Genomic DNA, 17,374 nt, shown 5'->3' with positions numbered 1-17,374 from the left:
GGAAGACAGTCACAAGATGTGTGTTTAACCCTGCAAAAAACAAACAAACATAGACATTCCTACAAAATGGCAATGTCTTTCACTGCAGGATTAAAATGACTGGTCACTGAACCCAAACCACCTCATTGAGATGAAGTTGTTTGGGTGCCATTAGTGTCACTTTGAGAAAAAGAAAAAAAAGTATACAAAGCTAGTGCACAAAGCTAGAAAAAACAGCAAATTTGGAATTTGACTGAAAAAGTAAAGGCATTATTGTTAAAAAAAAAAGCTGAAAGGAGAAAACCATGATGACAATCTTTTTATGTTTTTATTTACTAATTTAAACAGTTTTCTCTGCACCCGTTTCCCATCAAGGACTCATGGTACTGTGGAGATTGTGATGAGTGGCCTGTTGCCCACACATATACGAGAGCACCAGTGCCAATATTAATAGAAGTTTGTTTTTTAGTTAGTATTGAGGAGGTCAATCAGAAATGGGGAAGTGTCCTGTACCCCAGACATGTGAAGAAGCACAAGTCTGGAACCATTCAGGACAAAATACAGTGAAAATGACAGAATTCCAAATTTGCATGATTACCTGAATAGCCTCTTGAGTGTGTGGGATCCAATAAACAAAATCAGTAAGATGCCTAGGATCCAATAATGAAAATCAGAAAGATGCCTAGGATCCAATTATGAAAATCAGTAAGATGAAACACTTTGTATAACATTGTGCATTGCCTTTTGCACAGTACACAAGTTTGTGATTTGAGAACTTATTTTCAAATAACTTTTTGCATAATATTGGATGAGCTTTAATTTTATAATAATCAGCGGGGCTGTCACTTTTTTCCCCTTGGGTTTAAAATAAGAGCTTTCACACACAAAGTAAAGGATTTGGAAGAATCACAAAGCACCAATTTTTACAAAATTCAGAATCAAATGCGTCAAACAGTATGCCAAGTATGCTAATTACTGCTCATTTCATTTTTTGCCAATTAATTGATAAATTGAAGTTCTGTTTTGCAGCAGTAGCAGCCAATCAGCAAATAGTTACAAACCCTCGGCAATGCAAGTGTTATTATAGCTATTCAACACATTTAAAAAGGGGGCACCAAGGAACTGACCCCGGGCAGCACAGCTCAATTGCAAAATTAGATGCGCTCACGCTGTGCAGCAGGCACCGAGACAATGCAAGAAGCATTTTAGCAGCACTTCCTGCATGGTCCTGATAACTGGGGCTGGCTAGGCTGCCTGTCAGCTGGTGAGCCTGCCTCTATTTCGGGCTAACCCACCTGCTAATAGCACAAGACTTCCACTTTTCTGTATGACCTCAGGACTCTGCCCACCTGTACCGATTTTAAGAGAATGCTTGTTATGCTTATTATTATTGTTATGTTGGGAAGGTATGTTATAGTCGTTGCTACTACCTAGAAGTAGTGAGAGTTTGAGTATATGGCTTAATTGTGTGTATTTGGTTTTGTATTATACAGCCATGTTACAGTGCCCACCCTATGGGTATCCTATTCAAGGTTAATACGTTTGTAAGAGTTTGGAAAAATTCCACTTAATGTCTCAATAGAGATTTTGCCTTTTAGCTCAAAGCATTACGGTTAATTGTAAGTGTAGGACTCACCCAAGAGGTCTGACTTGATGCGGGAGATAAGCTTAAACTTTAATGACATTGGACCGATACAAAAAATCCTCCAGTTATTTAAATGTGCATAGGGATTTTGGATTGTGTGCGGATTTGATGCATTCTGGTTCAGATTTTAGCCTAATAATTCATGCCTGTTTGGTGCCTAAACGGCAAAATCCAGGCATTGTTGCTTAGCGTGAACAATGATTGCATGTTACAGTCCAAATGGCACAGTATGTAGCTAGATGGTTTTGCCTTGTTTGGTATAGGACCATTCAGGCTTTAGTAAATATCCCAGTTAATAGTTACACCACTGATCATTTACCACACAGGAGTCTTTATGCATAAAGTACACAACAATAGCAATCACAAAGCATTTTATTACCCACACTTCGTTGCAACACACAAAACTCTTACAGTGTACTCTCCTGCATATAGTACATATTCAAATATAGAAAGAGTGTGTATCTAAGTGGACTTTGTCTCCAAATAAGAAAGAGTGTAGTAATTTTGTCTCTAAACCAGTGTAATAAAGTTTCCATAGAGATTTAAAAAATACCAAACAGCGCTTGGTAAACCAAGAAAACTATTGGCGCAAAATAATTATTTTGTTCATCTAATGGCTGTCCACACATGCAAGTGGCTACTAAAAAAGACTGGACATCTGTTAATGGGGGGTACTGGTTTACTCGTGAGACATTCTTGAATACAAAAATGTGCATTTTATTGCAGTAAAAGCAAACAGTATCATGACATTTATAGCTAAAATGTCAGGAAGAAATACAATTATTTTTTTAAATCTTAATTTCTTATATTTTTTTTTATTTTATTTATAATAAGTTATGTTTCATATATGAATAGTTCATGTGAAATCAAAGCCCTGTTTCTCCTGAACAAAAGGATATATAACAAATGTGGATGCACTTAATATGAAAGAGGTGAACTACGGGTGAACAGACATATAGCGCAAATTCCAGGTTTTGTTTACATTTTGTTTTGATCAGAACGTGTACTATTGACTCCGTCCTGAAGGGATTAAGATTTACTAAATTTTCCCTTTTCTTGTTTTGCTTGGTTAATTGTAATTGTCTTACAAGCCTTATATTTGACTCTGTAACTTTTTAAAACACCATAAAACCTGTACATGAGGGGTACTGTTATACTCGGGAGACTTTGCTGAACACAAATATTAGTGTTTCAAAACAGTAAAACGTATCACAACAATTATATCGTCCGTGTAAGTGCCATTTGTGTGTGAAAAATTAAAATAATTTCACTTTCACTGACAATATCATCGTTGTAACACACTCTACTGTTTTGAAACACTAATATTTGTGTTCAGTGAAGTCTTCCGAGTAAAACAGTACCCACCATGTACAGGTTTTATGGTGTCTTGGAAAGTTACAGGGTTAAATATAGTGCTAGCAAATTAAATTCCGTGGACTTTTGGCCTGGGTTGTCAGGCAGGTCCTGTAAATTGTAATTATTAAAGTGACCTAATTATGTAAAATTTTTACATAAAAATATACGTAGAATTATTATTTATATATATATATATATATATATATATATATATATATATATAGTGATATATATACGTATATAGTTATATATATTATTTCGTTCTACATGTATTTTGATATCAATATATATATACACACACATTTTAAAATACAGTTAGAACGAATTTACACATATATATTTTAATTTTTAATTTTATTTTTTAACGTATTTATATATTTATTTATATATTAAATAAAAAAATATATATATATAATGATAATTATATGTATATATATTTAATTAATATCATTCTACGTGTATTTTGATATTAATATATATCATTATATATTAATATTAAAATACACTTAGACAGTGTATGTATGTATATGTGTATATATATATACTTAGATCATATATATAATAAATATATATATGATCTAAGTATATATTCTATTTTAAACGGTAACTTTAAAATAATACAGGTAGCAGGTACTCCCCCTGCTGGCATTGCTATGGATGGTAAGGAGCTTGCGATCAAATGGCCTGGGGGGGGGGGGGGGGGGTTTAATTACAGTAATAAAACTACAGGGCAGATTCACCTAGAGAACGACATTGAGATGAAGTGGTCTGGTGCATTTTGGGTTGCTTTAATTTAAACAGCCTCAAGAAGAAGAAGAAAATTATAATAATGCATTGAAATGTTACATGTAGTTGTTCTCCTTGAGAGGGTGTAAGATCATGACCTATTTTCTATTTGTTTTTAAATTGTGCTACTTTAAAATTGTGAAGTGGATATTTATTTTTCATGCAACGCAACTGTTTTTTTGTTCAGAATAAGATTTTCATATCAATAAAGAATATAGTATTGTTATTTGCTACCATCCTAATCCTTTAACTATATCAAAAAGGTTTAAGAACAGAAATCCTTAAATTAATATATATATCATAAATCAATTTTAAAAATACTGGGTAAAGTGTCAATAAAGTAAAGTGTCACTCAGCTCTGAGAATGGCATTAAAAGTTGTTGCAGCTGTAAGACTGCCACCCCACCACCAAAGCGGTCAATTAGGCAGCTATAACTCTATATTACAAGCTGCCTATATCAATCTTGTACAAATTATGCATGTGGAATATGAACAGAAGAGAGATGTGACAGGCTGTGTATAAACCGATAGCAGTCGGGGGTATGGTTGCTCTCTATATGGTTATATAGGAAATTCATGAATTATTATTTTTTTTTTATTCATTTTTGTTTGTTTTGTTTAGGAGGGTGAACAAGGGGTAGCCAACATCACCACGCCACCCAATTTGAAATACTTTATTCTGCAAAGAGTTAAAATAAGAACTGCATCCCTCAGTGTAGGCAGGGTTCACTTGTGCAGTAGACTGTCTGAAACCATACACTGTGTATATTACTGAAAAGAGAAACTTGCATTTTGCAAAGTAACAGAAAAACATTGCAAATCAAATAATGGAACTCTTACTAGAAATATAATATTAAAAAAAACACAAATTACTAAAACAATTCTAAATCTCTGGAACAAAGTGAAAGAAACAGGAACTTTATATTTTTATTTTTTTCCTATTTTTGTCTTCTTTTATAATTCACCAACTTGTCTCTATTGATCATAGTCACCACTATGATGACCAGACATTAGGGACAGTACTTTATTACTACACTGTAAGTCCTTGATAAAGAGTGGGTCTGATGACCCCCTCCCCCAAAAAGTAGACCCTGCTGTGCACTCCCTTGCTTCTTGAGGGGACACATCTAATTAGATGTGGTAGAAGGAGGTACAGTGCCAGTGGAAGTAGCAGCAAAAATTGATGCAGCATGAAAAGAATGGAAAAAAACAGAATTACCTATTGGGTGTTAAATGAGACAGAGGAAATGCTGTGCTGAATACTACGAATAGTGGTGGTGGCGTTGGTGGTAATGGTGAAGAATTCATCCGTTTTCATGGCTTAGGTGTTCCAACACTCTGAAGCCATGACACTACTACTGATGGTGGATTGTGGAACAGGACCCCTTGCTCTACCCTCCCTTTAATTTTGGCTTGGGATTAGTACATGACCATGATGATGGTGGGCTTCCTTTTCTTATTATAGCAAACGCGGTATGCAAATGATTGTGTATTGTGTAAACTAAAACAACTTTTCACAATAGGTTAGTGCTTGATGGATTCATTGCTGTAAAATGTGTGTTTTCAACTTAAACACACACTGTGCACACTTGCACAGCATACACTTTACTGAACACAGAAACAAAAAAAAATTAAAATACAATTTCTTTCTCCAAACAGTTAAAAAAAAAAAAGATAACTTTTACGGTTGTAAAACCCAAGACCCTATCGATCTGCTATGCCACCCTGTTGGAGCGTCAACCCACACAGTAGTTTAAATTCAAAGCACAATGGGCAGGGGAATTTCCATGATCCTTTACTGACAAACGATGGACTCAAAGGACTAATGTCCTGCTACTACTATATAAAAGAAAGAAGAAATAATAGGCGCTCACTATAGTGGTCGGGCAGCAGTATACAAAACAAGGATTCCCCAACCTTGTGAATGAGTAGTAGAAAAGACAAAGACTTAAAAAAGTATACTTTAATATAAACAAACAAAATGGTGAAGGATAAAATATATAAAATATAGTCCCACTTGACGCGTTTCGCCTGATAGGCTTCTTCAGAAGCCTATCAGGCGAAACGCGTCAAGTGGGACTAAATTATATATTTTATCCTTCACCATTTTGTTTGTTTATATTAAAGTATATTTTTTAAGTTACTTTTTATATATCCACTATTTTTTTTGGTTTCCTGGATCCTGTATATCCTTGGTGGGGATTATACCACCTAAGCTGTTTATACTAGAGCAGGTCATTTGCTCTAGAAAGTGTAAGTACAATACTATTTACTATTTAATATAATATTAGTACTTACTTCACCAGATTGCTGCTATCTTTCTTTTATATCTACCAAGCACATTGCACTTTGGATTTGTAGTGGTTGTCACAGATGTTTTCAAAGGCGGGGATTGTACCGTCCAAGCGCTTCACAGCAGAGCTCTGTCATAGCTCATTTAAATGTGAGTGGACTGTACATAGCCATATAACCACCTGTCTTTAAGATAATATTTACTGTATTGCACGATGATTTTTTTATCTTAATTCTTTTCCGAGGTTATGATTTATCAGAATATTCAAGGATACATGTATGTATTTTCTGCATATATAAATCACTAGGCGCGGTATACGCCACTTCTGTCTTTTCTACTACTATATAAAAGCCCACAAAAAAACTCATCCATCAATGGCATCTTACACCCAAGAGGTTGCACAAAATTTACCCTACTACACCAGATACCTGCTGGGATTGCCGAAATCGTGTGGGAGATATGATCCGCATATGGTGGCAACGCCCTGACATTAAACCACTATGGGCAAATGTTCAGACACTCCTTGTTTCGCTAAAGATCGTTGACGCGCCATTCACACCTCCGCTGAGTCTTTTCTTGCCATTTCCATACATGCTCTCTTTGGCTGACAAACAATTTGTTGCACTAATTATCCTTGCAGAGCGTAATTTGATTGCATGCCACTGGAAACTCAGTGATTGCCCCTCATACTCACAACTATACCATAAAACACAACAATACCTTCTATACGAGAAATTATCAGTCACGACCACCAAACAAATAACAACTATCCACCAAAACTGGCAAAAGTGGACAAACCACACATCAACCTCACCTACTCCATACGTAGATACAGGGTTACTACGATCATGGTTGACATAGGCATCTCTCAACATAGAGTTATACAACACCCCCACTGCACCCGCTTTAATGCATCTGTAAGCACCTGAGATCAATCTACTTCCAATATACCTGACATGTTATTATCCCTTCTATGTCTTTTCGGTTAAGTGACAATATACTCTCATAATAAGACACACTCTCTAGCTGAGACATGTTTCCTAGACACAACGTGGTTCCCCCCACCTGCCCCCTTCCAATTTCCTTATCTGTTTCTCAGAACAGCACAGATCTTCTCGGGTCTCAAATGGACATCTCAATTTCCGTTTGAATCTAGAATTAAATACTTCTACACACGTATAAATATAGGTGTTAAAATGATCTCATATCCACAACCCCAAAGTTCTTATTTCCAACTCCCCCATACCCTTGTTCCTCATCTCCCTGACATGGGCAGTAATGTTGATACAAATGCAATGCACTAGACTAGTCACAGGAATAGACTAGACACTGATTGCCTCACTTCCTAAAGAGTGCCTCCTTTTCTCACCACAGAGTATACCGTATCTATGCCCCCACCTTAGAGTTGAGGCTCTTTCCCTGCTCAGTGTTACACCATGGCTAACCTGTACCACTTACACTTCCCTGTCCCCACAAAGGTTCCAGGGGCGCAGGACCTCCCAAATATAGATAAATGAGAAACGGATAGCTACCACCATGGTGTTATATAAAAACATATGTAACTGAAACTATGTCTAATGCAATGCATCCTTATGATGAATGATGCCTTGTTGTCTTTTTTTATTTCTCATCCTCCCCCCGTTTTTCCTTTCTGTATCCACCCATTTTGAAAAATGTTTCAATAAATTACAAATTAAAAGAAAAGAAAAAAAAAAGATAACTTTTAACAACTGCATATTGTTAAGCTAGTGTTGGAATAAAATCAATAACCCAGGCTAGGCAAAAAAGTGTTCTATTACAAAGGGTTACTGTTACCACCGTGAACACTTCAGTGATTTAAAGTGGTCATGGTGGGAAGAAACTGGATACCCAGAGATAACTTACCTTTTGTGCGGGTGATTAATTGCACCCACGGTACATGTGACTTTGGCAGCCTGGAACTCTGCTACAAATGTGTGTATATTCTACGTGTGTCAGCAGTGCATTAGCTACAGATCTAAGGAAATTCTGCCCTTACCAAACAACAGACATTTGCAAGGGGAAGCATAGTCTGCGGTCCCTCCGCTTCCCTCCATTACAACCAATGTTTTTTTTTTTCACAAATCGCTCCCTCTCTGCCTTTGTATTCCCTCTGTCCTGTCCTCACCAGCTCAGATTGTGTGCATGCACTCTGAGTCGGAAAAAGAGTCCAATCAAAGGGTTCTCTATGAGAAACCTGTGATTGGAGCAAGCAAGCCCACCTGTGACTAAAAACTTGTTTTAGTCATTTAAGAGAGGGCCACCTATATAGAAATGCCTAATAGGGCATTAGGGGAGCAATAACACCTCATTAATTTATTGAGTTGGAGAGAATTTTTTTTTTTTTTAACTTTTAACAACTTTATATTATATATGTATATTATTCTCCCACTAGGATGAATGACAAAATGTCAGCTAAGTGACAATCTCCTTTATCCCACTCAAGGTTTTCTCTACTGAGAAAAGTACTCGCTGCTAGAACCAGATACAGCATAAAGATCGTCTGACAGTAGAATCAATGAACGAGAGCTAAATGATTATTTTTTTATTTTTTTTTGCAAAGGAACAATTTCAAAGAAAATAAATAAAAACTTTGAACAACTGCATATAAAAAGTTTTACACTAAGGTGGATGAGAAAATTCCTGTCAACACAAGTGACAATCTCCTATCTTTCAATCAAATTTTTCTTTAGTGATCCTGGTAGTACTAGCTACTAGATACAGTATAAAGATTAGAGGGAAACTGTCATGAAAAAAAAACAACTTTGGCTCTTTCAAAAGAGTGTAAAATGCCATCTCTACATTGTGCTAGATGTTTTGCTAGATTTAGAGAAAACTTATTTAAATATAGGTTTTTCTCTCATCTTTCTCTCAATTCTTCAGCAGACACTGAATGCAGAGTAATTAAAAGACTGGAAAAGCAGAAGAGACCTCCAGAAAGTCCCTCTGCTCTCCACCCACAGCAACGACCGCGCATGCGCTGTGGTTGCTATAGCAACTCTCTAATTGGAACTGCTAGAACTGGCTAGGGCGTATAGGAATTTAATTACATGACAGCACTACACTCAGATGCCAGCACAATAGCAACAAAGACAGTGTGTCTACTTCATGAAGGGGTATGTTCTGCTTGGGGAAGTGTCGTGAACGAAGGAGGAGCGCATGTGGTCTGGACATGGGTGTTCATCCACCTCTTTAATGAGATTGAGATGATAGAGCAAAGGGTCAGGTAAGGCATGACTGCTTCCCTTTAAGCTAGTCTTACACTAGTATCAATTACCCAGAATTTATCCTACTCCCACGCAGATATAGTTGAAGTCAGAGTGGGTAGAAGAATAATGCTTTAAAGTAGTGTTTCCCTAGGGTTCCGCGGCGATTTGCCCGTCAGGTGGCTAAAGCATTTAGAGCCACCTGATGGGTATCGCTAAACAGGGTAAGGCGGGGCCGGACCCCTGTTGTATGGGATGCTGGGAGGAAGTGACGGCACTTCCTCCCAGACAGAGCGCAGCAGCTGGAGGGAGGGTGAGCACTTCGGGGAGTGAGCAGCTGCCGACCTGGCAAACCATCCTCAGCCAGCAGCACTGAAGGAAGAAAAAAGGTAAGTTAAACATATGTGTTTGTGCCTATGTGTGTGTGTGTCTGTGTATCAAGGTGTGTATGCGTCACTGTGTGTGCATATATGTGTGTCAGTGCCTGTGTGTGTCAGTGTATCTGTCAGTGTGTGTATGTGCCAGTGTGTGTGTATCTATCAGTACGTGTATGTGTGGGGGGGGGGGGGGTCATCTTTCTCCCTGGTGGTGGTCCAGTGGCTGCTGGGCGGTCGGGCGGCGCTGGCGGGCGGCTGGCGAGGGAGCACTTCCTCTGAGCTGTCTGCTCAGTTCCCTCGCGCGCCGCAGAGTGAGGCTGGGAGGCGGAGCTGGAATATGACGTCATATTCCGGCTCCCAGCCTCACTCTGCGGCGAGCGAGGGAGCTGAGCAGACAGCTCAGAGGAAGTGCTCCCTCGCCAGCGCCGCCCGACTGCCCAGCAGCCTGCCGGCATGTCTGTTAGCCGCAAGGCTAACAAGACATTTGCCTTGGGCATTTGGGGGCAGCTTTTTTTGCCGCCCCCTGGACAATGCCTTGTTTGCCTCGCGGCTAAAACGTCACTGTGTGTCAGATACATACAGACACACACCGGCACATACAAACACAGATACACAGTGATACACACACCTTGACACACAGATACATACATATACACACACACACACACACACACGATGTGTCACGGTGTGTTTATCTTTATGCCACTATGTGCCAGCGTGTGTGTATGTGTGTCAGATACATACACACACACACAGATACAAACACTGGCACATACAAACACAGATACACACACCTTGATACACAGACACATACAAAAAAAAATGTGGTTTTGTTTTTTGGGGGGTGGTAGTTCACGATTGTTGATACACTATGTCAAATGGTTCCACTGGAAACATTAATTAGGAACCCCTGCTTTAAAGTATAGTTAAGTTATTGGTCCCCCCCACCACACTTTATTAGTTATTTACTTGATCTGTGAATAAAATCATTTAGAGGCTATACCCTATGAAACATCTTTTTTGCTACCTCAACTGGGCAGGAGGTCCAGCACACATGACCTCTTCTATGTCATGAGACACTATACTCCTTATCACTGCCCCTCTCCCCCCCAAAAAATGGGAAGGAGGCACAGCCTCTTTTCTATTCCATCCCCTTATTCTCTGGTGCAAGGAGCAGCACAAGGAATCACAATTTAAAATAAGCATGCTTGGGATCACCCTAGTTTCTGCTAGATGGCTGTTCGGAAATCAGAAATTCTTCCAATTATCCAATCAGCCTGATTTCGGTTGAAATGCAGTTTGTTCTGAAACAAAGCTTCAAGTCTAATAATTATACAAAAGTACGATTTTCTTCTATTTACATTTTACTCTATTTAAAAGCAAGTGGTAGGCACTCAATAGATTTGTAGAAAGCACGCTTCATTTAATTTTTATAATGGACATCACAAAGCCCTTAAACGACATTAAAAATATTCCAGTGATCTTCAACATTTTAAATATCAACAATTATATATATATATATATATATTATTTTTTTAACTTAGAAAAATACAGCATTCAGTTTTGTTGGCACTAAATCAACTACATGTATAACAAAATAAAAGTTGCGAATATTAAAAAAAAAAAAAGACATACATGATCTATTTCTAAACAAAATAGGAAGTTTGTTTTTGTTCTAAAAGCACCCATGGCACGCATCAAGTTAAGTGTGGTATCATCATGTACACAATTGATTATGCTAACAGATAGTCCATCTTAAGACAAAATCCAAATATTTGGCTCCTTAAATTATGATGTTTTAAAAAATATCAGAGATACAGTACACAGAGCACAAGTCAGTAAATTTTCCAACAAGTATATATCTGAATGTAGCAATAAATCCTCTGTTACAGAGTCAACAAAAATACCTTGATACATTGGAAGCTTATAACAGAATCTAAAAGATCCACCAGTAACATAGTTTCTCAAAATACTGCAGCTACATGATGGACAAACCATAGGATTGATGACAAATCAATGTGTATTGTTGTTGTTTTTTTTTGTTCGACGACCAATACCCAGGATGACATACTAAGTTGTATTGCAGCCATCTGTGGGCCTTTTGCTTACAATACCAGGGACTTCTCGACTATCCCCTTGCCTGGAACACGAAGAACATACAGCACCAGAGAGACGTTTCAGGCCCTTCTGAAAAACACTATTTGACATACTGTAGATGACACAGTTACAGAAGCTGTTGCTTATTGCTAACCATGTGGTAAGGAAGGAGGCAGTCTGGTTAGCATAGACCTTAGAGCTCTCTAGAAGAAAGTAAATTATATATGGCAACCAAAGAATGTAGAATACACTGGTGATGCGGAAAAGCACAGTGGCGTATCGCTTCTCTGGGCTGGGTTGTCCGTCTGTGGATTCACTTTCTGTGGTGCTGAAGCGTACACGTCTATCATTTATTTCCTTGTTATGTTGCTGGCAGATCCGAAAGATATTGAAGTAGGTAAAACAAACAGTGGTAGCCGCAGGTGCATACAACATGACCACAATAAAAGAAGTGAAATAAGGGTTGGTGTGCCATGACTCTGCACAGGATTTAAAGACATCTCCATGATAACCAGGCTTCCCCCAGCCTAAGAAGGAGGGTAGGAACACTGCAGATGAATAAATCCAAAGGATCAAAATGCAGAAGCGCAGTCGGCATGCGGTAACCAAGGTGTTGTATGTTAGAGGCTTGGTGATTGCAATGTAGCGATCTATGCTGATACAGGCTAAAGAGGTCATGGAAACACTCTTTAGGACAGACACCACGTAGCCAAACAGTTTACACACAATGGATTCTGGTATTAGGGCAGGATAGTGCAGAAGAGAAAAAGAAGGTACCAAGCAACTGACTCCAACAAGTAAATCAGCATAGGCCATTGTCTGTATGAAGTAGCTGGTAGTGTGATGGTTGAGAAGAGGTGCACAGTGGAAGACAAAGATCACAATCAGGTTTCCAAATATAATCAACACAGTCAAAAAGATGATAATTCCTACTTCCAATACGCATACAGGGATGTCTTTATGTGATCCAACACCCAAAAGGCAAAAAGGTTCGCTGCTGTTATTTATTTCGTCAAAGGTAGTGTTCATCTTGATAGCGCAGAGACTTCGGGATCATACCTGCATCTTCACCCTCCCCCTTAGAAGAGAAGGTAGATGTGTCTGTACTGATAGATCCCTTTAACTTTGTAAAAGAACAAAAATTAACCAAGTTCCTGCCATCTTAAAATGAGAGGAGAAAAAGCTCTGAAAACGAGCTTAAGAAAAAAGTCTGCAATCATCAGAAAGGCTTGTTTCTCTGTGCTCTATCCAAGGCATTTCCAATCCATTATGCTTCCACTCTTAGACACCTGAGCAACTGAGATGAGAGAATGTAACAGTATTTGTACAATATCCTTCCCAGTTGTGTATATGTGCAGTTATAGATTCAGCCAGTAGCAATGAACTTAAAATTATAGATAACACCACCAAACTTTTAACAGTTAGCAGTCCTATAATCTCCCCCACTACAGGAAATGGTCAAACAAACTGCATATTTTAAATAAAAAAGCCTTTATTCTCTTGTCAGTAAATGCCTTAAATGATGTACTGGTTTACAGCAAAGACTTATCTTAAACTGCATTGCATTGTTCCACTGAAAAACATTATCCTGTACTTGCTCAGTCACTGCAATTCTGGTTATTTCAATTAACTGCAAATCCCCCTCTCTCATCTACTGCAGCCTGCGCTCTTGCTACCAAAGCCTTTTGCTCTCACATCTACTGCAGCTTTTTTTTTTCTAGGACACAGAATAAAGGGCACCTGGTTCTGCAATTCACATGCTATCTGCAAAAATGGTTCTTTAAAGGATAACTGCAGCACAGCACCAGTTGCAATCCTATCATATGTCCCTGTTTATAGTCTACATTCAGATTAGTTAATTCAATATAGTAATATCAGTAAAAAGTACATTAACAAGCTGGGCTCTAATTAAAATTACCTAACATAATTTTCATCCAAGAAAATTATAGTGAAAATATGGTTTAACTCAATCAGACTTAAACCATTACACATACTATTTACCTCATCGTTGGTTTAAATCACGGGGTATTTCAGGAGTCCTGCAGCAGTTCTGCAGTTCACTTTGCTGCAGAATGGAGAAAATGCCTTTGTGACTGAGGTACTCTGCACTCCCTCTTTTCCTCCTCCCTCATGTGCTCTGCCAAGATCAGCCAGGATCCCAGACTGTACTACAGCACCCAGGCAGAAGACTGCAGGCTCAGGAAAACCCATTTGCAGCTTGATTTCAGTTTTCAACTCCCATATTACCACCAGAAATGCAGCAAAATGACATGACAAACCAAGTGCAGGAAACACTAACAGCATCAGGTACCCAAAAACAAATTATTTTAAGCACAAAGATACATAAACTGTATGTTTATTCCTTAAACACTGCTCACGTTATTTTGAACATATTTAATATTATTTTGGCTTTCTAACAAATATTCTACCTTGGCACACATACAAAACAGCAAATGCAGTGCAGACATGAAGTGCAGCACACAGTAAAGATAACATTGGTACTACCTTTTAAGCAATATTTGCCGTTGAACCCCATCAATTTAGCTTAGTATTGCCCAATATGTTATATAACATAAGTAGTAGACGCCATGTTAGAAGTATATGTGGTGCATCAAGTCACTAGCAAAATGTGAGCAACATCAATATTATTTTACACACTGACCTTTGAAGATATCAGTACAGAGTCAGATGCCACTCAACCCTGCTTTGATGTGTTCTCTTATAACAGTGAGGAAGTTCTTACCTAATTTGACAAGCTTACATAACAAGCTACTGTTGGGGAAACGTTACAAGCAGAGATGAGCCAAGAGGGCCAAAGATTTGAGAATAAATATCACTATAGGAAAAGCTCACTTAAGACAACAATACTCAATAGCAAATCAAAATCTGAAAAAGCAAGTTGTGTTTAACACTCAAAATGAAATTTTCCTTATGAAACCTCAAGTATAATAGGTGCACATTTTGAATAAAAATAGTAACTAGCAAATGATGTGTACATAAGAAAAACAAAACCCAGGTTATTATTACAGGACAGTCACCAGTGGATTTTTATTAAGTTAAATATTTTCAAGAAAAAAACTCTAACACTTCATAGACAAGACAATAAAGGAAGAAAATATTTGTTTAAAATCCCAAGATTGCTTTTTGGTTAATGTTTATCTGTCAGTGTTTGGTATGGAGGGGCTGAGCAGAGCAGGAAACTGCAAGAATACCGGATAAAAAGACAACAAAAATCCAAAGGCAATGTCAGAAAGAGTCAGAAAACTGTTCAGGAATAAATTAGCTTAACAATACAGTTCTTACTAGGCAGAGGTATGTCTAAGCGTCATTACACCACCTGCAGTGGTCTTCGATAAGGAAACCAAAATATGCTTCTTTCTGCATTATATCTGCGCCACCTGCCTCTGCTATTTATTGCATTCAGTTGGGCACGTGAAACAATATAGCGCCATTTGTGGACAGGACTGGCCTGCTAATGCCATCTGGAGCACAGAACGATACAGCATGCTCAAGCTGTGACAAGGATAAGATTGGGATGAAGCCATGGACCTGGTTATGGGGAGTACCACAAGAAGGCAAGTCTGACAGAAACCTGCCACATTCAGATTCACCTCTTTGAGATATTTGATATCAACTATGTTAAACAGCACTCACTGTTTTAATTGTTAAAGGGAGAGTCCTTGCACATCTGAAGTTGTTATTGTCTCTAAACAAACATTTTATTTCTCTAGTGCACACATATATTAGTTCAAATGACAGATGATCCATAACTGTGACAAAAGCTCCCGTGGCACAGCCACCTGAAGAGATGTAAAGGCTTACGTCCTGCCCACAGAATATGTACCTGGTCCGATGAGACCCTAAAAGGGGCTGCTGTTTCTGTAAGTGACAGAATCCCCATGCCCAAAGACCCTTTGTCTGTTTTTTTTTTATATATTGTGTTATGAGTGCCTATATGTTTCCCCATAGGATTTGGTCCTATGTATTAAATGGAATGTCCTGATTGCCCAGGTTGTATGTGCCTTTCCCCCTCCCACCTTTTCCTGTCTTATTGTTCACCCAACATTGCCAACAACATTGTTCCAGGGACACTTCCAGTTCCAAGTGGCTGCCCTGCCACTCCTTTAACCCCCCTCTCTCCCCCCCCCCCCCCCCCCATGTGTTTCTCATCCCTTGCTATTGCCTATCCCCATCCTTCTTAATAATTACAGGGCTACATTCACTCTTGTTGTAAGCTTTGTAGTGTGATTGGTTGCTACCCCAAATCCATACTGCTATTGGTTGACTGTAACCCTATTATATGTAAATTAGGCTGTGGGGTGTAAATAGGTGTGCTATTTTCAATAAAGGTTGTTGTTGTTTTTAACCTTCACCTAGTGTTGTCCTGTATTTGGGGAAAGAGCTATGATTACAGTACTGCACTACACTGCACTCCAGAGCTATAAATCACAGTAGCCTGGTCCAGGGTGGGAGAATCCCTCAGCGATCCCAGTCAAGCTTACGCACTGGCTCTGAAGTGCTCCAGGGTCCCTGATAGCAGCTGGAACCAAACTTGGCAGACATACTCAGCTGTAATATGGCAGCTCTGCCAAAATAATATATAACCATAAAGAAGCTATGAGGTATGAAGTTATATGCCTGCATCTTCCATCAAAGGCCCTTCATATACTGATGTAGCTGTCTATGCTGAGAAAAGCACAGATCGCCACTGTACACATACATCATACCTGTTGACCATCAGTGTAGGTGTGGAGGAGCAATAATTATAGGATGATTTGCTATATAGGTGTTAGGATTATATTGATCCAGCACGCAGAATAGTATCACACCCTAGAACTAAGGGTAACATCTTACCCGACCTTAGAATGGCTTGACTTAAGGTACCGCAGAATAGTAAAAAAACTAGCCGAGGTCAGGGATACAGAAAAAGCCAAAACAGCGATAAGGAAAAGCCAAAAGTCAAGGGTACCAGAAATAAGGGTAGTCAAAACAAAGCCAAAGTCAAAAACCAGAAAAACATGATCAGGAACGCACTCTCGAATAACCATCTAGGGGAAACGTAAGGCAATAATAACAAGCAGCAGCAGTTTCAAGAGCCGTGTGGACCTTAGTCCAAGTCTCACGTATACATGTGAGATGCTCATCCAGAGCAAGTATAGCAGTGCCGGAGAACACCGCAGGAAGAACAGCAGGATGACGACAAAAAATGTCCAGATGAGTCATGGGTAGCATTATTCCTGGCAAATTTGTCCCAAGGTAGTAAGTCAGACCAGTTTTCCTGAGTGCCTTTAATAAAACATTGCAAATATATTTCCAACGACTGGTTAGCCCTCTCAGCCACACCATTAGTTTGAGGATGGTATGAAGACGAAAATGATAATTCAATACCCAACTGTTTGTTAAATGCTCTCCAAAATCGTAACACAATATTGTGCGGAATACCATGTAATCTGACAATTTCACGTATAAATATATGAACCAACAAAGTGTGCCATTTTAGAAAAGTGATCAACCACCATTAGGATGGTGATATAGCCTTTAGAAATCGGGAGTTCCATAATGAAGTCCATAGACAAATGAGACCATGGGACACTGGGTATAGGAAGTGGTTGTAATA

The 17,374-nt window shown here is 38.6% G+C and overlaps 2 protein-coding genes across 2 annotated transcripts in view; both read right to left on the bottom strand.

The window, feature by feature from the left end:
- Nucleotides 1-17,374, bottom strand: part of RABGAP1 (RAB GTPase activating protein 1) — a 253,113-nt gene that overhangs the window by 117,694 nt on the left and 118,045 nt on the right. The gene's annotated exons all lie outside the window — the stretch shown is intronic.
- GPR21 (G protein-coupled receptor 21) lies at nt 11,270-13,826 on the bottom strand. Its single transcript, XM_063431200.1, has 2 exons — nt 13,759-13,826; nt 11,270-13,054 (listed from the first exon to the last, which is right to left on the bottom strand). The coding sequence occupies exon 2, from the start codon at nt 12,784-12,786 to the stop codon at nt 11,731-11,733; it is 1,056 nt and encodes a 351-aa protein (XP_063287270.1). The 5' UTR covers nt 12,787-13,054; nt 13,759-13,826; the 3' UTR covers nt 11,270-11,730.

The sequence above is a fragment of the Pelobates fuscus genome, chromosome 9, assembly GCF_036172605.1.
Source record: "Pelobates fuscus isolate aPelFus1 chromosome 9, aPelFus1.pri, whole genome shotgun sequence".
Classification (NCBI taxonomy): Eukaryota; Metazoa; Chordata; class Amphibia; order Anura; family Pelobatidae; genus Pelobates; species Pelobates fuscus.
This window is presented reverse-complemented; position numbering and strand designations above follow the sequence as displayed.

Excerpts from the sequence above, each read along its gene's own strand:
- GPR21 (XM_063431200.1), bottom strand. The coding sequence starts at position 12,786 with ATGAACACTACCTTTGACGAAATAAATAACAGCAGCGAACCTTTTTGC.